This window comes from Sus scrofa, chromosome 12 (assembly GCF_054392235.1).
Source record: "Sus scrofa isolate SSC_HxYL_T2T_F1_AM1 chromosome 12, Sscrofa_HxYL_maternal_Yorkshire_Landrace_v2.0, whole genome shotgun sequence".
NCBI classification, from domain to species: domain Eukaryota; kingdom Metazoa; phylum Chordata; class Mammalia; order Artiodactyla; family Suidae; genus Sus; species Sus scrofa.
In genome coordinates, this window is record NC_139394.1 from 23,117,772 (window position 1) to 23,140,607 (window position 22,836).

The following is a 22,836-nucleotide window of genomic DNA, read 5'->3' on the forward strand; positions in this document are numbered from 1 at the left end:
TTTCAGTAAGTGGACCTGGGAATTTTAATTTGAGAGGTGCTTACACGCCAAAACGAAAGTGCTAATTTCTGCTCAGGAAGCGAGCAACACCAAACAGCAAACCCCATACCTAGCGCCAGAGAAGTCTGACAACAACCGAGAGATAGGGTGGAAAGAATCTCGCGAGATGCAACGTATTAACCATTTTTCGCGATATTTTGTGCCCAGCCCTTTTCCTCTCTCTTGCAGGATCGCGCTTAATCTCGCGATCTTTGGGAAGTTCCGTTGGGGAAGATGGCGGCGGCCGCGAGCACCCTTCTCTTCTTGCCGCCGGGGACTTCAGACTGAACCTTCCCGGGAAGAGTGGGGACTGCTGGTGCCCTGCGTCCCGGGAGCCTGCACCAACTTGGTTCCTCCATTAGTGGTGGGGAAGGGCTTATCCTCTTGTGTAGGACTCAGGCCCTCCCGCTGTCAGGATGAAGGCTCAGGGGGAAACCGAGGGTGAGTGACTGAGGGGGAAAGCAGGGGGCGGGACACAGCTGGGGGAGCCAATCTCTGGGAGGAGCTGGGGGGCCGATTCCTCCGCGGGGGCCACTCTTCCGAGGGCGCAGAGTCTAGGAGGCGGGATATGTGTGAGTTTTAGATTCTGACTGTCTTCCCTGGTGCTGATGAGCTTCGACTTTGGGGAGATGGGGGCTCCCAACTTCTGTGAAGGTTTCCAGCTTAGCTAGGGGCAATCATTTGGGCCTTAGGGCATTTTTATCCTAAAGCGATGGGAGACCTGGTGAGTGAATGTAAAACTTGCTTGTTCCGGAATAGTCTGAATGATGACATTAAAACAAAAATACAGAGCTGTATGTCATTGTACTGGAGAATGTTTTGGCGTGAATGAAATTATTGGGTCCTTATATTAAAAGCCAGCAGTTCTCAAGAGTGCCACAGTGTTCAGATGTTGGGCTATTGTATATTTTTTAAATGCGTTGAATTTCAGTCTTTCAATGGCTACACTAAGAACTGCTGAAAAACAACTTCTCTGTATAACCTTACTTAAATTCTCTAAAGTTCCACACTCTAGCTTAAATGCTTCCTTAGTCTTTTGAACATAGTTATGTTAGTACAGCTCACTGTTACTTACCAGTCTTCTCCAATTTACTCTGAACTTTGTAGATTAGGATATTATCTTAGTTATAAATGTTTGATTTGAGCGTTTTGGTAAAGATATAGATCATCAGTCTTCTCAAGGGAAAGAAGGGTGAGTATGTTTTGAAGGAGAGGAAGAAAAAAAGTCTGCTCCTTGGGTGCAGAGGAGTAACAAGTGTAAGCTGGAAATTCGTTGAGGCAGGAATTTTGTCTAGTTTGCTCACTGCTTTATGTCCAGCATGTAAAATAGTGCCTGAGTGAAAGAGTCTCAAAAGTGGGAATTGCTAAACATTTCTCCGGAACTATAAACTGGCTGAAACAGCCCCCAAATCAGTTTTCCAGAAGATGAAGGCATTGGAGGATGGAGTTGAATGTTGATTTAGAAGATGTCACTGCCTCAACCCTGATTGCTAACATTCTTTTCATCTTTCAATGACACCTTTTCTGTAACATCCCCAAAACTAATTATGAACTTTTCTTCCTTTGAATTTCAGTAGTAATGTGTCTCAGTTTTTAAGAGCATATCTCAGTTTGCTTGTCACATTAACTCATCCACACCCCCCCACTGCCCCCGCAGATGTCATCTCGGGCATATTGTGTTTTTGCATCACATATTGTTTGTGTCTCCAGCACAGGTCCTTGCCCATGCTGAGCAGTAAGAATTGGGGGAGGTGGGGTGGGGTGGGGTGGGGTTGGATGGCATAGGAGTTTCCTTCACACACTCTCTGGAAGCCATTCTTTTCTACCTTTCTCTTTGCTGGAAACTCATCCTTTAGTCATTGATATCTTGTTCATACAGTTTGAGTTGAATTCAAATAGGAAAAATTTGAATGGCAAATAAAGTCTTTTTTTGATAAGACTTAAAAATCGATGTATTAAAATTATGTGAAAAAATTAAAGTCTGTATTTTCACATTGAAAACCAACTAACCATAGTAAGGCCATGTTCAAATGTATGCTCTACATATATCTTGCAGGGGATTTCACTTGTATCATGAGATTATTTTGTCACTAAATAGTATTCTTGATCCTGAAACAGGATTAGAGATGGTTCTTTTTTTTGTTTCTCATTAAATTTGCTTGCTTTCTTTGAATAGAAAGCAATCCCGTTCTATGTTATTCGTTAGATTAGACCCATAATTTGTGTGTCTTCTTGTTATTAAAAACAAATTCTTGGAGTTCCCGTCATGGCTCAGTGGTTAACGAATCCGACTAGGAACCATGAAGTTGCGGATTCGATCCCTGGCCTTGCTCAGTGGGTTAAGGATCCGGTGTTGCCGTGAGCTGTGGCGTAGGTTGCAGACGTGGCTGGGATCCTGTGTTGCTGTGGCTCTGGCATAGGTTGGCGGCTACAGCTCCAGTTAGACCCCAGCCTGGGAACCTCCATGTGCCGCGAGGGTGCGGCCCTAGAAAAGACAGAAAGGCAAAAATAAATAAATAAATAAAAAATAAAAACAAACTGTATGTTTTGAAGTAAACGGTATTGAAAAGATGTCAACTGAGTTCTTAGCAGGGTGAAGTATGGGAGTTTCCAAGAAAAACTGTGGAAAGTCTTGATCAAAGAAGAGTTGCTAATGATGTTTTCTGGTTTATATCTTAGAGTCCGAAAAGCTGAGTAAGATGAGTTCTCTCTTGGAACGGCTCCATGCAAAATTTAACCAAAATAGACCTTGGAGTGAAACCATTAAGCTTGTGCGTCAAGTCATGGTGAGGATTGTGGTGAAGTGGATAAAGTGTGTTTAGATTTAATAAGCTAAGCTTCTTGTGTAGGCTTTTTCACACTAGTTATTGTGGTGTGTCTTCAGTTTTATTTATCATAAAACATCTGAATATATGGTGGCTTTCAACTTTTAATTTAAGGGTCTGCCTAAGAAGGAGGTGTATTTATAAAATTGTGTTAATCATGAGTTAAAGTACACTGGTACTTTAGGCAAAGGTGCTAATACACCTATAAAGGTGCTAATACACCTGGTATGGAGATTCATTTATTTTTCGCTTCGTATCAAGCTCCTTGATTCTAATGTGATAATACTCTCATTGTATCTATACTACTAGTAGAGTTTGCAATTCTTTTTTTTTTTTTTTTGTCTTTTGGGGCCGCATCTGAGGCATATCGAAGTTCCCAGGCTAGGGATCGAATTGGAACTGTAGCCTCTTACAGCCACAGCAGCACAGGATCCCAGCTGCCTCTGTGACCTACACCACAGCTCATGGCAATGCCAGATCCATAACCCACTGAGGGAGGTCAGGGATTGAACCCTTATCCTCATGGATGCTAGTCGGGTTCATTAATCACTGAGCCATGACGGGAACTCCCTACAGTTCATTTTTAATTGACTTCACCTGTTTAGTCTGAGCCCCTCTTTCTCTGTAGCACTCCTTTCCTTCCTGAGTCATTCACCAATATAGGGAGCCCTTAGTTAAATGGAAGACAGGGAGTGGAGGTGGAGGCTGGATGTTTAAAAGTTCATCCGTATGATTCTAGTGGTAGTAAAATGATATAGAGAACCTTACTTCCAATGATTTTAACCTGGGTAATATGGATATGTTCACTTTGTAATAGTTTATGCATCTCTTAAGATTCATATATACTTTTTTTCACGGAAGTTCCCACCCAGGGGTTGAATGTGCCATAGCAGCGACCTAGGCCATTACAGTGATACTGCTGGATCCTAACTCACTGCCCCACAAGGGAAGTCCTCATATATACTTTTCTATATACATATTATACTTCAGTGAAAGTACTCCTTCCTTTATCAAATCTTTTTTTTTTTTTTTTTTTTTTTTTTTTTTTTTAATTTTTACTCTCTTGCCTACTTCTTTTTTTTTTTTTTTTTTGTCTTTTGTCTTTTTTGCTGCTGCTGTTGTTGTTGCTATTTCTTGGGCCGCTCCCGCGGCATATGGAGGTTCCCAGGCTAGGGGTTGAATCGGAGCTGTAGCCACCGGCCTACGCCAGAGCCACAGCAACACGGGATCCGAGCCGCGTCTGCAACCTACACCACAGCTCACGGCAACGCCGGATCGTTAACCCACTGAGCAAGGCACAGGGACTGAACCCGCAACCTCATGGTTCCTAGTCGGATTCGTTAACCACTGCGCCACGACGGGAACTCCCCTTTATCAAATCTTACGTTAGCTCCAGAGGTAGTATATTTATTAGAGTTTAATGTATCATATTGTGGTCATATCTGTATAGCACTAGTAAAAGAACTGAATTTGCTGTCAAAAGACATATCTTAGGCTTAACTGCAGTACGTCTGTCTACGTGACCTTAGACAAATTATTCTTTCTGACCTCAGTTTCCTCCTCTGGAGACTAGAGACACAGTATCAGTTTGCTTTTTTCGGCTGCCCTGCGGTACATGGAGTTCTTGGGACGGGGATCAAATGCGAGCTGAACTTTAGACCTAAGTGGCAATGCTGGATCCTTTAACCTACTTTGCTGAGCTGGGGATAGAACTCGGGTCCTGTTGCTGCAGAGATGCCGCTGATCCCTTTGTGCCACAGCAGGAACTCCGGTTTGCTTTTTCGCATAGTTTTGTTGTAAGGATCAAATGAGATAATGGACATCAAAATGCCAAGTTTCCAAATGATTTCTGTAAGTAAATTCTCCAAATATCTTCTGGCTCATGATTGTGTACATTAAAGTCTTTTTCTTTTTTTATTTTTTTAAATAAAAAATGGCATTTTTTTTTCAGTCTTTGAGTTCTGAGGATATCATTTTTACTATAGGGAGCCATAGTCTAGATTGAAATAAGGTCTAGGAGTTCCTGTCATGGCTCAGTGGTAATGAACCCGACTACTATCCATAAGGATGCAGGTTTGATCCCAGGCCTCATTCAGTGGGTTAAGGATCCAGCAATGTCATGATCTGTGGTGTAGGTTGCAGACACGGCTCAGATCCCACATGGCTGTGGCATGGGTGGGATTCGGCCCCTAGCCTGGGAACTTCCATATGTCACAGGTACGGCCCTAAAAAGACAAAAGAAAAAGGGTGTAAAAATGATACTGTCATTAGGGAGACCTCATGAGCTAGGGGGATTCCAGGAGATTGCTGGGACCCTACCTTGGGTTATCATTATCTTGGTTTGGACACCATAGCTTCCATTGTCTACTTCTCACTTCTCCAGATTCAGAAACTTAATTTTATTGGTATATTAAAAGACTTTGAAGAGTTTTCAACAACTGACATACAAAAAAAAAAGCTCAGTAGATTAATAAAGGAATTGGAATGTCAGTTTCTTAATTTATAACAGAGGGTTTATCTTTGCTGTTACCAAAATACTGGTATCCATTGTCCAGAGCAATGGACAAGGTTCTTATCTATCCAAAGTACAAAGGAAGCCAGATTATTAATTAATCAGATGTTTGTTTTGTGAGGGTAGAATTAGAGCAATGAGAAATGGATTTAGAGCATTGAAAAGCCTGAAAATCTATCCTAACATCATAAAACTGTTCATACTTCTGGGGATTACACTGGTGCAGAGAGAAACTTCTTCCTGGATAGGGTTAGAAAAACTGCTAAATTTTTTGCTCTTTGGCTTTTTCTGGACTACGTATTCTGTTTCTTAGAGTCAATCTAGTTTGAGTAAGGTCTGGTTGTATTTCTTAAATTACACACGTATCACCATACTAGATTTGGGAATTGTCAAATATGAGCCACCACATTTAACTGAGTGAATCTTAAGATATAATCATTTCTATAGGAAGCTGATTTTATTTATTTATTTTTAAAATTAAAAAAATTTTTTTTGTCTTTTTAGAGCCACACCCGTGGCATATGGAAGTTCCCAGGCTAGGGGTCCAATCAGAGCTACAGCTGCCAGCCTACGCCACAGCCACAGCAATGCCAGATCCAAGCCATGTCTGCGATCTACACCACAGCTCACAGCAACACCGAATCCTTAACCCACTGAGTGAGGCCAGGGATCGAACCTGCAACCTCATGGTTCCTAGTCAGATTTGTTTCCGCTGCACCACAATGGGAACTCCCAGGAAGCTGATTTTATTTATTATGTTTTGATTTTTCCTAATTTTTCCTTATCTTATTTTAGATCTGGAAATAGCTTTTTCTACTTTTCTGTATATGGATGTATACATGTGTGTTAACTTTTCTTCTTTTGGATGGAAGATAGAGTAACAGTTAGGAATCTATAGATTATTTAGGATATATAGAAAGTATAGAGTATATAGACTATACTATAATCTATTGACTACCCTCATTACTAGGATAATGTGTATGTTTACCCAAAACACTATTGGCTTGGTTAATTTTTACCTCAAATGTTTTCTTACATAATACAGGAAAAGAGGGTTGTGATGAGTTCTGGAGGTCACCAGCATTTGGTCAGCTGTTTGGAGACATTGCAGAAAGCTCTCAAAGGTTTGTAAGATTTTTGAAATATGCCGATTTCTTTTAAAAAAAAAAAAAAGGCAAAAACCCAGTTTAGGAAAAACTATTTTATACTTAAGGTAGAAATACAAATTGAGATAGGTCAACCTTCTGTGCTAGGTGTTGCTTTCATTATGGAATTGAAAAAGGCTCTTACCTGAACTTTTGAAGTATTTATTTTTTATTCTGTCTTGGCAGCTCAAAAGATAATTGTTGAAGGGTAACTATAGGATAGTAGTGGAGTTCTTTTGTTTTTTTCTTCACATGTTCTCTCCTAATTTATTCAGTACGAAGATGGACTTTTGGACTCATTTTTACAGTGTTTAGAAAGAATGTTTTCAGGAGTTCCCATTGTGGTGCAGCGGAAAGGAATCCAACTAGGAACCATGAGGTTGCAGGTACGATCCCTGGCCTCACTCAGTGGATTAAGGATCCAGCATTGCCATGAGCTATGGCATAGGTCGCAGACGTGGCTTGGATCTGGCATTGCTGTGTCTGTGGCTGTGGCCAGCAAGTAGAGTTCTGATCTGACCCCTAGCCTGGGAACCTCCATGTGCCGCTGGTGTGGCCCTAAAAAGCAAAAAAAAAAAAGAAAAAAGAAAAAAAGGAAGAATGTTTTCAGGAAAATAAATAAAATTCAAGTCATCAGCTTGATTATTGAAGCTCTTAATCATTACTTCTGTCTGTTTCTGTTTTGCTTTTTTCTTTCTTTTAGGGCTGCACATGCGGCATATGGAAGTTCCCAGGCTAGGGGTCAGATCAGATCTACGCTGGCCTGTACCACAGCAACAGCAATGGCAGATCCAAACTATGTCTGCGACCTACAGCAATGTTGGATCCTTAACCAACTGAGTGAGACCAGGGATTGAACCCACATCCTCATGGATACTAGTCTGGTTTGTTACCGCTGAGTCACAATGGGAACTTCATTTCTGTCTGTTTTTGAAGGAAAATAAAAACAAAAACAGACTTTACTCTGATCAATCACAAATGAATGTGATTTAGCTGAATATTGTTTTGTGGTTGTTGTTTATTTTGCTGAGCTTGCAGCATGTGGAAATTCTCAGGTCTGGGACTGAACTCATGCCACAGCAGTGACCTGAGCCACCGCAGTGACAACAGCAGATCCTAAACCTGCTGTGCCACAAGGGAACTCCTGAATATTGTTTTTTAAATTGTGGTAGACAACACAATGAAGTGAGTGCTATGATTCACTCAAACCAAGGATGGAGTGAGAGGTCAAGGAAGCCCTTATTGAAGATAAGATAGCCAAATTTGGGGAGATAGAAGAAAAGTGCATGTGAGGAAAATGCTCCATATGAATGAAGCAGATGCTCAAAGTGTGAAAAGAAAGCACAGCATAGGGTGAAAAAATTTAAAAAATTAAAATTCTGGGAAAATATATATAAAACAAAATTTACCATTTCAGCGATTTTTAAATGTACTTTCACCTTATTGTATAACCATTACCACCATCTATCTCCAGAACTTTTTCATTTTTCCAGCTGAAACTGTATGCATTCAACAACTCCTCATTTTTCCTCTCCCTAACTCTAGATACCTCCTATAAGTGGAATCAGTATTTATTCTTTTGTGACTGGCTTATTTCACTTAGTGTAACGTCTTCAAGGTTCATCCGTATTGTAGCATATATCAGAATTTCCTTCTTTTTTAAGAAAGCTGAATAATATTGTATTGTATTTACATACTACATTTTGTTCTCACTTTCATCCATTGATGAACATTTAGGTTGTTTCCACCTTTTGGCTCTTGTGGATAGTGCCAGTAGGTTTCTTTTTTTCTTTTTTTTTCTTTAAACAGCCACATTCATGTCATGGAAATTCCCAGGCTAGGGATCAAATTGGAACTGTAGCTGCTAGCCTATACCCCAGCCACCGTAACCCCCGATCTGAGCCACATCTGTGACCTACGCTGCAGCTTGAGGCAACGCTGTATTCATGACCCACTGAGCAAGGCCAAGGATTGAACCCCCATCCTCTTGGGTACTAGTTGGATTCTTAACCCACTGAGCCACGACGGGAACTCCGAATAATGCCGCTATGAACATAGAGATTTATTTCTACACTGTTTTGATGTTAATCTTCCTCATTCTAGCATTAGCAGATAAATATGTCTTCTTTATTTTTTTTAATTTTTTAATTTTTTTTGTTTTTTTTGCTATTTCTTTGGGCCGCTCCCGTGGCATATGGAGGTTCCCAGGCTAGGGGTCCAATTGGAGCTGTAGCCACTGGCCTACGCCAGAGCCACAGCAACGCGGGATCCGAGCCGCGTCTCCAACCTACACCACAGCTCACGGCAACGCCAGATCGTTAACCCACTGAGCAAGGGCAGGGACCAAACCCGCAACCTCATGGTTCCTAGTCGGATTTGTTAACCACTGCGCCACCACGGGAACTCCAAATGTGTCTTCTTTAAATTAAAGGTAACTTGTCTCAAATGAGAAATGAAAAAGAGAGGAGAAGGATCCAATGATTTCTTTTCAAATAGATCTTTTCTTTTTTTGACCATTATTACCACTTAGGTCACAGCTAAGCCTTACCAATGAACTTTGTCCACAGATTATAAGCATTTGAACTACTGAATGTGTTTATAGCTTTAGTAGGATAGATATACTTCTCAGAATGTTTCTGTCTTTGAAGAATACAATTTATTTGGAACATCCTTTGTGATTTCCTCTTTTTCACCTTTTTGTAGTAACATCTTTACCAGCAATGACTGACCGTTTGGAGTCTATAGCAAGACAGAATGGGTAAGTAGTGTATCTGTAGGCAGAAATGTTTAACTTAGTGTTGACTTTGGGTGGCTTTATTTATGTGTCTTCTATTAATTTTTGTTTTGATTTGTTCCTGCTAGACTGGGCTCTCATCTCAGTGCCAGTGGCACTGAATGTTACATCACGTCAGATATGTTCTATGTGGAAGTGCAGTTAGATCCTGCAGGACAGCTTTGTGATGTAAAAGTGGCTCACCATGGGGAGAATCCTGTGGTATGTGTTGTTGATATTTCACTGGAATCTATGGGGTTTACTTAAGGACATTAATTTTAAAAGGAATTGTTGGGGTTTGAAATAGCTTGGGTTTAGTTTTTTTCATGAGCCACTGTAGAGATGATGTGATGGGCTACAACATCAACAGAATGGAATTTAGAATAATCTGGGTCCATCTCTGACATCATCCAAAGGCTTTGATAATAGGAAAGACCAGAGGAACCCTTTCCATTTCATATCAACAAACATGAGCCGCAATTGAACAATAATAGGTGCTGGGCATACAGCTGTAAATAATTTAAAATTCCTATCCTCAAAGAACTTATCATCAAGAAGGACAAATAATCTTGAACTCTCGTCTCTGAAAAACTTTGTAATAGAGATGAATGTAAAATATGTCTAACCAGACAGTTGGATATGGATTTCAAAGATGCCTTTAAAGAGAGGTCCTAATGTTTTAAACAAGCTACTGAAAAGTTGATTCCTTAAAAAACTATTTCATATATTTTGGTCTTGAATTTCCCAATCTAACCCCATGGTTAACCAAGTAGGAAGAAGATGTTTCTAATAATATCCTAATATAAGGACTTTTCTTTAGTTGTAATGTTTTTATTATAAAGCATGTATTATTAATAAAAGAGAAAAACTTTTGATGACTTCAAGGGTTTTAAAGTAGTTTAAAGTTTTAACATAATTTCTTTAATTTCAGAGCTGTCCAGAGCTTGTTCAGCAGCTAAGGTGAGCAAACGACATTTATATTCCCTGGTACTGGCAGATAGCACTGTCCTTTGTAGTTAGGTTTTGAGGATGGTCACAAGTTACTTTTCTGATGAACAAACTTATTTTCTTAGGTTATGATTTTTCAGAGTCTGTACTTCCTCACCTTCAGAATTGACTTAGTTTGATTTCTTACCCAACTCCACCTGTGCCAGGGTTTCACAACCTTGATAATATTAACAATTTGGATTGGGAAATTCTTTACTCTAGGGTTCATTATTGGATGTTTAATGCTAATAGTATCCCTAGTCTCTCACAATTAGTTGTCAGTAATATCTCCTGAGTTATGACAATCAAAAATATCTCCAGATAATGTCAGATGTCCCCTGGAGGGCAAAATCACTCCTGTTAAGAACTACAGATCTCATCTTAGGAATTCTGTGTGGAACAAAAATAATTATTGAATCAGAAAGCTTGAGGAAATTGAGTCTATATCAAGAAAAGAACTCAACTTTGAGAATAATTGTTTTATATTTAAGGTATATGGGTCCCATCATAGTAAAGGGCTAGGCTTGAAGACAGTGTCTTAGTAATTGATGGTTTTTCCAGCTGGCTTATCTTTTCTCCTTGAATGGCAATTTCCTTGCTTAAATTTAAATCCAGAATTAACTTTCTGGGAATTTGAGAAAGTCATTACAGCAGTGTTATGATTTAAATGTAGTAAAATTATTAGATATTATATGGAGGTATCTTAGGGTGTTAATATTGAAGAAATAAGTTTTATGCCCAGTCTTCTCAAGGATCACTTTGATATCCTTATAGGCAAATATACCATATTTGAAGCAGCTTTGAAAAATTGCAATACAGCAAAAAAAAATAAATTTTTATGATTCCATTAAATCATTAAGTCCAGCAAAGGTGTATTACCAGAATAATCCAGGAAGTCAGTATTTCTGGTTCTAATGTGACGTAGGAGACATACCAATTTATGAATTGGTGGTTTTCTAAGGTTAATTTGTAGGCAGTTTGAAAGTAGGAACCTTAGAAGGAATATTAGCCTTTACCTGGTGTTTTTAATCACTTTGTATAGATGGTAATTTTAAGCTAGGGAATATGTTTTGCTGCTGCTCTTGTTTCCTTTTACTGTCTTCATGGCACTTGGGGCAGTGTTTAATAAATTTCTTATCAGGTACCTGACATTGTCAGAGAAATTTAGCTTTCAAGAGACTTTTTTTTTAAGTTTGAAAAACAATGTAGAGCGTTAGAATGGTTGAGTTATGTTGGATTCCTAAATCTGCCCACAAATGCTCATTTGACTAGGAATCCATGCTGAATATTGTGTTCTAGGAAGCCAGGGTTCATGCCAATCGTTTCTTTTTCCTGGGATAAATCTAGTCATAGGAACATTTTGGAATATGTGGCTTGCCTCGACGGTATCCATTCCCCTTTTCCTTAGGTCTGTTATCTGTCCCAGTGTTCATTTTCCTTTTCCGCTCTAATGTTGCCATATACTCGCATTTTCTCTCAATGAAAAGTTTTTTTTTTTTTTTTCCTCCTGACACCCAGTCATCTGTTACAAATTAAAAGGAAAAGAACGTGATTTATTTAAGCCAAGTCTCATTACTTAGGAGTGAACTATACATGAATTACCAGGTCTTTTTGACTATCTTTTGTACTGCTTATTAGCCCTTTGTCCAGAAAAATGGGGAAGAGAAAGGAAAACCATTACATTTTCTTTTGCTATTTTTGATTGATTCTAGAAAACTTTGAGGGGAAAAGAGAAAAGCCAATTAAGGTTAGTTTTGTATAGCCATGATTTTTGGTACTTTGCTGGTAAGATTGAATAGTAATTGTATGTTTTTTATTTTCCTCTCTTTCCCCTCTTCCCTGAACTCCTTATAGGGAAAAAAATTTTGATGAATTTTCTAAGCACCTTAAGGGTCTTGTTAATCTGTATAACCTTCCAGGGGACAAGTAAGTATTTTTATTTTTTGCTTTTGTTGAAAAAAATCAGTATAAATCTATAATTATCTTGTGCTTAAAAATTTGCCATGTCTTCTGCCCTAGTTCATTTGTGATTTCTACTCATACTAACAATCTGGATCTCAGCTTCCAACTTAATATGTTTTAAAGGTATTTTAAATAAACATTTGCATTAATGTATTATAGTACTAAAGGATAGGCTATAATCCTTGAGATGTCTTCAACATATTGATTTTTAGGATGAAAGAAATTGTTATGAAACTGGATTATCATTTTTACATTTTTGTTTTATTTTTTTCTTTCTTGGCTGAAGCTGAAGCATGTAGAAGTTTCTGGGCCAGGGATCAAACCTACATTGCAATTTTGATTTGTACCACAACTGTGGCAATGCCAGAACCTTAACCTGCTATGCCGTAAGGGAACGTCCTATCATTTTTAGATTTAACTTACTTGGATTCTGTTAACCTGCTTGGCTCTTTTAAATAGAGATAAAAATTAGTTTTGGTGGGAGTTCCCATTGTGGCTCAGCAGTAATGAACCCAGTTGGTATCCTTGAGGATGCAGGTTCGATCCCTGGCCTGGCTCAGTGGGTTAAGGATCTGGCATTGCCGCGAGCTGTGCTTTAGGTGGCAGCTATAGCTCCCATTCCACCCCTAGTTTGTAAACTTCCATGTGCCTCAGCTGTGGCCCTAAAAAGATTTAAGAAAAAAAAAATAGCTTTGATAGATCATTACTGATTTTTTGGTAACATTTAAAGTTTTTTTTTTGTTTTTGTTTTTTCTCTTTTTTGGTTGCACCTATGGTATGTGGAAGTTCCCGGGCCAGGGATTGAATCCAAGCCTCAGCTGCCACCTGTGCTACAGCCATGGCAATGCCAGATCCTTAACCTACTGCATTGGGCCAGGGATTGAACCTGCACCACTAGGGAGACAGAGACAATGCTGGATCAGTAACCCACTGTGCCACATCAGGAACTCTTTTTTTTTTTAATATTTTAATTGCCTCCAAGGTAGATTTCCTCTCTAGGCTTTCAATGTTTCTGTGCGTGTATGCATATTTTTCAGCTATTTAATTCTTGTTTTGTTTATTTACTTCCTAGCAAACTGAAGACTAAAATGTACTTGGCTCTCCAAAGCTTAGAACAGGATCTATCTAAAATGGCAGTTATGTATTGGTAAGATTGTCTAAGATGTCAATTCTGTTTGACCCTTCAGAGTTCTTAACGGTTTTCATCTATGGGTTACGAGGCTACTTGTTTTTTTTAAAATACATATACGGGGTGTGTGTGTGTGTGTGTGTAATGTATATGTGTATGTATATGTATAGATGTATATTACTATACATTCACAATTTACCTACATTATACATCTTGTCCACCTCTTTCACTTCCCACATGATTGCATGCATTCCATTCTCTTTTCTTTTTTTGTATTTTTTTTTTTTTTTTTTTTTTTTTTTTTGGTTTGTTTTTGTTAAGGGCCATACCTGTGGGATATGGAAGTTCCCAGGCTAGGGGTCGAATTGGAGCTGCAGCTGCCAGTCTATACTACAGCTACAGCAACTTGGTATCCGAGCCACATCTGTGACCTACATCACAGCTCACAGCAGCGCTGGATCCTTAATCCACTGAGTGAGGCCAGGCTTCAAACCCACGTCCTTATGGATGCTAGTCAGATTTGTTAACCTCTGAGCCATGATGGGAACTCCCCATTTTCTGATTATCAGCACACCTTAGTTGCTGGTTGTCATCCCAGAGGCTTTGTCAGAAGACATTTCAAACCTAGCCTCCCTTCTGATAAATAATAGTGTAGTTGTAATTTTTGTTCACTGTGTTACATACTGGCATATCCTTGGAAATATCCCCTTCACTTTGGAAGTGAAGTACAATTGTTATATGCCCAAGTACAAGACTGGGTTATAAGATGTTTAAGAGCTGAACTCATTATCACACTTTGCCCTAATACCTTCAGGGTTTAAATACAAGCAAACAGATCTTTGTCTTGCAGGAAAGCAACTAATGCTGGTCCCTTGGATAAGATTCTTCATGGAAGTGTTGGCTATCTCACTCCAAGAAGTGGGGGTATGTGATCCTATCTTGCCTATTTAGAAAAATGTCTAATTTTAGAAACCTGAAATTTCACTTTGAGTTTATAGGCGAGGGATCACCAGTCAATTGTGGTGGCTTTCTTTTTTTTTTTTTTTAATTTTTAATTTTTTTTCTTTTTCATCTGCCCCCATGGCATACGGAAGTTCCTGGTTCAGGGATTGAATCCGAGCCTCAGCTGTGAACTACACTGCAGCTGCAGCAGTGCTGGTTCCTTAACCCACTGCTCTGGGCTGGGGATCAAACTGGCATCTCCACAGAGACAAGCTGGGTCATTGACCCACTGTGCCACAGTGGGGACTCATTTTCTAATTATTTAATTGAAATATAGTTGTTTTACAATGTTGTATTAGTTTCTAGAATAGCAAAGTGATTCATTTGTGTGTGTATTCCTTTTAGCTATAGTTTATAAGATATTGAATATAGTTCCATGTACTATACAGTAGCACTTTGTTGTTTATCTATTTTATTTGTGGTAGTTTGTATCTGCTGATCCTAAATTCCTAATTTATCCCTTCCTCTTTTTTTTTTTTTTTTTTTTTTTGTCTTTTGTCTTTTTAGGGCCGCACTCATGGCATATGGAGGTTTCCAGGCGAGGGGTCCAATCGGAGCTTTAGCCGCTGGCCGGTGCCAGAGCCACAGCAATGCAGGATCTGAGCCTTGTGTGCGACCTACACCATAGCTCATGGCAACGCCAGATCCTTAACCCACTGAGTGAGGCCAGGGATTGAACCCACAACCTCATGGTTCCTAGTCGGATTCATTTCTGCCACGCCACAATGGGAACTCCTCATTTGTGTATTTTCTTAATGGTTTCTGAGGTGTCCACATCCACCCTCCTCTAGTTTGTTTTTTTTTTTAAATGTGCAAAAAGTTGTTGTCACTAGAATCAGTACTTACAATTCTGTTATATTTCATAAACTCTTTTGGATCATGAGTGCTCATCTGAAACTATTTTCTTATATATAGGTTTATAGGAATGGGAATGTTTTTATTTGTAATTTACTTGACAAAAAAGTGATAATAAGTTTTATCTTTCATAGGTCATTTAATGAACTTGAAGTATTATGCCTCTCCTTCTGACCTACTGGATGATAAGACCACATCCCCTATCATTTTGCATGAGAATAATGGTAAGACTTGAACTATGAAATAACTGAAGGTTCTTACTCAGTGTTTAAAAAATACTTTAAAAAATTTGAATGCCCAGGCCTGCCTGTAGTTTATGGTTTGCTACTCCCAAATGAATTTGCCTTCGCTACCAAAGTTTTACATTTCTGCTAGAGTTTGCATCTAATGTGTACTCATATGTACACATTATATGTACACATACATACAATAAAAACAGTCTTTTTGAGTAAGTGAATGAATGCATGAATGAAAAGATATAAACCATCTGATATGAAACAATCTCCTTTAATCATTATTTAAAGGTAGAGAAATTAGCTAAGTTACCAAAGAATTAAAATAATGGATCTTACTTTGTATTTGCCCTTAGCACACTAAAACATAATGAGAAATGGCCTGATAACTCATTTGGTCACCTTTTCATTTCAACCACTGACTGTCCTATAATCATAATTCTATTTAAATATGCATTTTAAAGTTGAAGAGAATAAGATATTGGTAATGAGCCTTTAAAAAATTCTTTTTCGGGAGTTCCCATCATGGCTCAGTGGTTAACAAATCCAACTAGGAACCATGAGGTTGCGGGTTTGATCCCTGGCCTAACTCAGTGGGTTAAGGATCCGGCGTTGCTGTGAACTGTGGTGTAGGTCACAGACTCGGCTTGGATCCTGTGTTGCTGTGGCTCTGGTGTAGGCTGGCAGCTACAGCTCCAATTAGACCCCTAGCCTGGGAACCTCCATATGCTGCAGGAGCAGCCCTAGAAAAGGCAAAAAAAAAAAAAAAAATTTTTCCTTGGAGTTTCCATTGTGGCTCAGTGGATTAAGGACCCAACATTGTCTCTGTGAGGATTCAGGTTTGATCCCTGGCCCGTCTCAGTGGGTTAAGGATCCAACGTTGCCATAAGCTGCAGCATAGGCTGAAGCTGTAGCTATGATTTGACCCCTGGTCCAGGTAATTCTGTATGCTATGGGTGTAGCAGTAAAAAGAAAAAAAAATTTTTTTCCCTTTGCACTGCCTTGTTTCCTATTTTGTTTTATTTACTGACAGAGAAATATGTTTGGTTAGGAAGATAACTCTAGCATTTCTAAGTTATATTGGTATTATAGTATCTATCAACAAATTAGGGCTCATGAATTATACAGAAGTTAGCTTTTCTTTTTTTCTTTTTTTTAATTTTTGGCTGCCCTGTGGCACGTGGAGCTCCCAGGCCAGGGATCAGATCTGAGCTGCAGTCTTGACCTGAGCTGCAGCTGTGGCAATGACGATCCTTTAACGCACTGTGCTGGGCTGGGAATCGAACCCACATTCCAGCACTCCCAAGATGCTGCCAATCTTGTTTGGCCACAGCAGGAGCTCCTTTTTTCTTTCTTTTTTTTTTTTAATGTTAAGTTCCTTATGGAGTTCCTGCTATGGCACAATGGGTTAAGGATCTGTCATTGCTGCAGCAGTGGCATAGGTCATAGCTGCATCTTGGATTTGATCCCTTGCCTTGGAACTTCCACATGCCAAGAATGTGGACAAAAAAAAAAGATTCTTATAATTTTGTTACTTTGGAGAAAACCTTTTTTCTTTCCTTTTCCCAGTTCCTCGATCTTTGGGCATGAATGCATCAGTGACAATTGAAGGAACATCTGCTATGTATAAACTCCCAATTGCACCATTAATTATGGGGTCTCATCCAGTTGACAACAAATGGTAAGTTATATATAATTCTCGAGTAGTAAAGTCCAGTTTTTCAACTTTAAGCCCAGTATGAAACAGGTATTACTTTCACTTGGCTTTACCCCCAACTTGACTTTCTAGAAATGGGCTTTTTGTTTTAGCCATTTAATTTCTTTTCAGTATCTGAATGTTCCTCTTTGAAGCCTGCTCATAGAACACATTCTTATCCTAAGAGAGAAAGAAGAGAACTATGCTATTCTCACTGGTTTAATGATTGCTCTATGAGATTTTCTTTCTTTCTTCCTTCTTTTTTTTTGGTCTTTTTACCTTTTCTAGGGCTGCACCTGTGACATATCGAGGTTCCCAGGCTAGGGATCTAATCCAAGCTGCAGCTGCTGGCCTACACCACGGCCACAGAAACACGGGATCTGAGCTGCTTCTTCGCCCTACACCACAGCTCACGGCAACACCAGAGCCTTAACCCAGGCGTCAAACCCACAAGCTCATGGTTCCTAGTCGGATTCGTTAACCACTGAGCCATGATAGGAACTCCTATATGGGATTTTCTTAAGGGACTTTATGTTGATTTGGAGTTATGCTGGAGTAATAATAGAGAACATGCCTCAGGATAGATATTTGATAAAATACTCAAGGGTTAACAAATAGGGTATTCTGGAATTGGGGGAAAGAAGTTCAGAGAGTGAGTTTTTGATAGTCTTTGAGAGTATACAGATATGTCTAAGGATGGGTGTTTAGCTTTTTCATTTTCATATCAGTTCAAAAATTCCAATCCTCCACTTTTTTTTTAAGGACTCCCTCCTTTTCCTCAATCACCAGTGCCAACAGTGTTGATCTTCCTGCCTGTTTCTTCTTGAAATTTCCCCAGCCAATCCCAGTATCTAGAGCATTTGTTCAGAAACTTCAGAACTGCACAGGTGAGTTTTAAGAAGCATCAGGAGCTAACAATTGTTGTAAATGTTAAAAGCAGACTTCAGCTGAAGATTATGTTAGACCTCTTTTCACTTTTGTAGGCCTCAGAAAGCTACTGTATAGATGTCATGGTGCTTTGTACTAGTAAATGCTTAGTAACTACTTTCTGAATAAATGAATGAATGAAATAAAACTCATGAAGGGAAGACTGAGCTGTCAACATCTTCATCTTATTGTAATCATTATATTGATATTTGTCTCTCCAGGAATTCCTTTGTTTGAAACCCAGCCAACTTATGTACCCCTTTATGAACTGATCACTCAGTTTGAACTGTCAAAGGACCCTGACCCTGTACCTTTGAATCATAACATGCGATTTTATGCTGTAAGTAAGGCTGTATGGATTGTTGTAGATTCCTTTTTGTTTGTTTGTTTTTAGGGCTGTACCTGAAGTGTATGGAAGTTCCTGGGCTAGGGGTCACATCAGAGCTGCAACTGCCAGCCTGTGTCACAGCCACAGCAATGCTAGATCTGAGCTGCATCTGTGACATATGCTGTAGTTTGTGGCAATGCCGGATCCTTAACCTACTGAGTGAGCCCAGGAAATCAAACCCGCGTCCTCATGGATACTAAGTCAGGTTCTTAACCCACTGAACCACAACGGGAACTCCTGTAGATGACTTTTGAATCAGAATCTTCCTTTTATAGGATTATTGAGGTCATATGACATTCTTTTGCACTGCTGGATCATGTCCTATTTCCTCAGTCAGGTGAGAAAGTATAGAAATCTCTGAAACATGCTGAAGAAATAGCATAAGCTTCTAAGTCAGGAAACTGTACATTTCATTGTTGAAATTTCAGTAAGTATGGTATTCTGGGGAGTTCCTGCAGTGTCACAGAGGGTTAAGGATCCAGTGTTCCAGAAGCTGTAGGGTAGGTCACAGGGAAGAAAGTGTTGGAATGAATAAGAAAAATTTTAAAACCACATGTGAACTTGAATTTACTTGAATGATTGATAATAGTCTAAAGTAATAGTTCCCAAATTATGGTTCTATTTTAACTATGTAGGGTGTTTCATTAAAAATAGATTTTGTAGTTACAACTCATAGGTCTTTTTTATGCAGATTTCTGAGGTAATTTTTATGTTAGAGGTTGGGAAACCACTAGCTAGCAGAACATTTACCAAAAAAGGGACTTTTCAGCCCAGTGAATAATTGGCATTTAATATCAGCTGACCAAAGAATTCACTATGGAGCTTTATTATTCAGCAAGAAGTTGCAGATTTTTGAGGAGTAGGGTTATTTCCAGGATAGTTCGTGATTGGAATACAATGGGTGAATAAATAGCATTTATTTCTTTTCTTCTTTTTGCCTAGGCTCTTCCAGGTCAGCAACACTGCTATTTTCTCAACAAAGATGCTCCTCTTCCAGATGGTAGAAGTCTACAGGGAACCCTTGTTAGCAAAATCACCTTTCAGCACCCTGGCCGGGTTCCCCTTATCCTGAATCTGATTAGACACCAAGTGGCCTATAACACCCTAATTGGAAGCTGTGTAAAAAGGACTATTCTGAAAGAAGGTACTGCCTTTCCTTTTGATACACTTAATGGTAAATAGAAACTTAGTATTCTAATAGTTCTCTAATTTGGTGGCATATCATATCACCTATGGAGCTTTTAAAACTATAGATATTTGGTTTCTATACCCAAATGAACTTTGTTAGAACCTGTAAGAGGAATTGGGAATCTAGTTTAAGCTCCACAAATAATTTTTTTTTTTTTTTTTGCTTGGTTGTTTTTTTTTTTTTTTTTTTTGTCCTTTTTGCTATTTCTTGGGCCACTCCTGCGGCATATGGAGGTTCCCAGGCTAGGGGTCGAATCGGAGCTATAGCTGCCTGCCTACGCCAGAGCCACAGCAAAGTGGGATCCGAGCCGTGTCTGCGACCTACACCACAGCTCACGGCAACATGGGATCCTTAACCCACTGAGCAAGGCCAGGGATCGACCCGTAACCTCATGGTTCCTAGTCGGATTTGTTAACTACTGAGCCACGACGGGAACTCCTCCACAAATAATTTTAGTGGAACCAATCTGTAAATTGGCATTTGGAAACCACTGGGGAGGTTTGTTTGTTTATGTGATAGATTTATTCTTTTTCTACATGTAGTGATATAATTAGGTACCCTGAGGGCCTGAACCTTGCAGCAGATAATATAAGGTATAACTTGGGGTTCTGTAAGAAAAGAGTTCTTAATATCTGAATTTTAAGTTGTTAGGACAGTACTTCCCACTTTTTAGTCCTGTATATTTCCTCTCCCCATTCTTTGGAGAACTTAATTATATTGCTTAAAAAAGGATGAGACCTGTGTCCTGTCCTTTTTCTTCCAGAATTCTGGAATGCTGTTTTTCCATTTACCATTAGAAAATTTGATATGAATTTTGGCTGCTCTAGTTAACGATCATTAATTTTTTACTTTATATGTAAAGCACTTCACTGATAGAGATGTATCAGTACAAATGGTAGGCAAGAAGAAACAGGGAAGGTAAATAGGAGATGTCTTTTATGGGAATAAGAATTACTTTAGGAGTTCCTGTTGTGGCTCAGTGGTTAACAAACCCGACTAGTAACCATGAGGTTTCAGGTTCAATCCCTGGCCTCGCTCAGTGGGTTAAGGATCTCGAGTTGCTGTGAGCTGTGGTGTAGGTCGAAGACATGGCTCAGATCCTGTGTTGATGTGGCTGTGGCTGTGGCTGTGGCATAGGCCGGCAGCTGTAGTTCCGATTGGACCCCTAGCCTGGGAACTTCCATATGCCGAGGGTGCGGCCCTAAAAAAGACAGAAAGACAAACAAACAGAATTGCTTTAGAAACTAGAAATCTTAGAAAGTTGGAGTAATGACATAGAGCATATGCAAGTGTCTTTATGACCCTTCTATTTCATGTATTTCAGTCCTAGGAGATTTTTCCACATAGCTTCATGGCATTTAAAACTGAGTTTTTGTAAGATAGTTGTGAAATTCTATAGAGAAGCATGCTGTCATACACTTTGGCTTAGAAACTAATGATGACAGTTATTTGGCAATAAATATATCATTTTATTGTATTTTATTTTTTAATTTATGGACGCAGTTGCAGCACATGGAGTTTCCAGGTCAGGGATTAAATCTGAGCCACAGCTGCCAACTTTTGCCATGGCTGTAGTAACACTGGATCCTTTAACCCACTGTACCGGGCTGGGGATCGAACCCGCACTTCTGCAGTGACCTGAGCTGCTGCAGTCAGATTCTTAACCTACTGTTCTACAGTGGGGACTCCTAAATATATCCTTTTAGACCATAGCCCCTACATCCATGCTTATCAAACTATGGAATGTATAGCCAACAGCTGTACACTTGTAGAAAGCAGAGTTTTTGGCAGTGGTTCTGATGTCTGCTTATCAGATAAAATGAGAAACTCCTCTTGGGTATGTTTATTTTCAGAATTTATTTTCATGGCAGGGTGTTTATATCTGCCAAGGACCTTCTCAATTTAGGGATTAAATACCTTCGTTTAAAAGAACTGAAGTTGGAGTTCCCATTGTGGCTCAGTGGGTTAAGAACCTGATATAGTGTTTGTGAGGATGCAGGTTCAATCCCTGGCCTTGCTCAGTGCGTTAAGGATCCAGCATTGCCTCAAGCTGTAGTGTAGATTGCAGATGTGGCTCGGATCTGGCATTGCCGTGGCTGTGGCATAGGCCTGCAGCTGCACCTCCAATTGGACCCCGAGCCCAGAAACTTCCATATGGTGCAAGTGCAGCCATTTAGAAAAACAAAAAAAGACCCTAAAGTTTCGTTACTTTGGAGTATTTATAACACAAACTGATAGATTCTTTGGAATCTGATTCCTTCAGTCACCTGTGGATGACACAGAGGGTTATTTTGGGGTGGAGTTGGCACACAGGCGCATATGGAGGTTCCCGCACCAGGGTTCAAATTGGAGTTGCAATTGCTGGTCTACGCCACAGCCACGGCAATGCCAGATCCACGCCGTGTCTGTGACCTACACCACAGCTCATGGCGATGCCACATCTTAAACCACTGAGTGCGGCCAGGGATTGAACCCGCATCCTCATGGATACTAGTCGGGTTCATTACTACTGAGCAGCAATGGTAACTCCAACATAGTAGGTTTTATTTATTAAAAAAAATATGTGGGGAGGAGTTCCTGCTGTGGTGCAGTGGGATTGGTGGCATCTCTGGAGCAACAGGACGCAGGTTGATCCCTGGCCTGGCACAGTGGGTTAAGGGATCAGGTGTTACTGCAGCTGTGGCATAGTTCACAACTGTGGCTCAGTTCTGATCCCTGGCCTGGGAACTCCATATGCCACAGGGGGGCCAAAAAAGGAAGAAAAAAATGTGATGTGTGGGGAGTTACCTTGTGGCTTGGGGTTAAGGATCCAGTATTGTCACGCAGCAGCTTTGATTGCTGCTGTGATATAGGTTTGATCCCTGAGCTGGGGAATTTCCATATACCTCGGGCATGGCCAAAAAAAAAAAAAAAAAAAAAAAAAAAAGCGTGGGATTTAGTTTCCAACGAGGAAGATAAAGAATTTCATAGTTAATTATTACTGATTACTTGTCTCAAGTCTTAATTTTTTTGCTTATTTTCTGATCTTTTTTTTTGCCTTTAGATTCTCCTGGGCTCCTCCAATTTGAAGTGTGTCCCCTGTCTGAGTCCCGTTTCAGTGTGTCTTTTCAGCACCCTGTGAATGACTCCCTGGTGTGTGGTGAGTTATATGGGTGATTAACCACACCTTTCTCC

At 39.7% G+C, this 22,836-nt stretch overlaps 1 protein-coding gene across 15 annotated transcripts in view; it reads left to right on the plus strand.

The window, feature by feature from the left end:
* The first annotated feature begins 255 nt into the window (after positions 1-255).
* MED1 (mediator complex subunit 1) overlaps positions 256-22,836 on the plus strand; it is a 31,584-nt gene continuing 9,003 nt past the window's right edge. For 4 of the 15 annotated variants that reach the window (XM_084984512.1, XM_021067049.2, XM_013979755.3 and 1 more), the window contains exons 1-15: positions 256-480; positions 2,719-2,825; positions 6,422-6,500; positions 9,225-9,279; positions 9,384-9,516; positions 10,226-10,254; positions 12,136-12,207; positions 13,316-13,390; positions 14,223-14,296; positions 15,364-15,453; positions 17,032-17,143; positions 17,921-18,045; positions 18,307-18,425; positions 19,416-19,617; positions 22,706-22,801. In XM_084984512.1, coding sequence (XP_084840638.1) covers positions 456-480; positions 2,719-2,825; positions 6,422-6,500; positions 9,225-9,279; positions 9,384-9,516; positions 10,226-10,254; positions 12,136-12,207; positions 13,316-13,390; positions 14,223-14,296; positions 15,364-15,453; positions 17,032-17,143; positions 17,921-18,045; positions 18,307-18,425; positions 19,416-19,617; positions 22,706-22,801 — 1,393 coding nt within the window. In that variant the 5' untranslated portion in view covers positions 256-455. The other 11 variants (XM_084984517.1, XM_084984511.1, XM_084984514.1 and 8 more) reach the window with 8 other exon arrangements.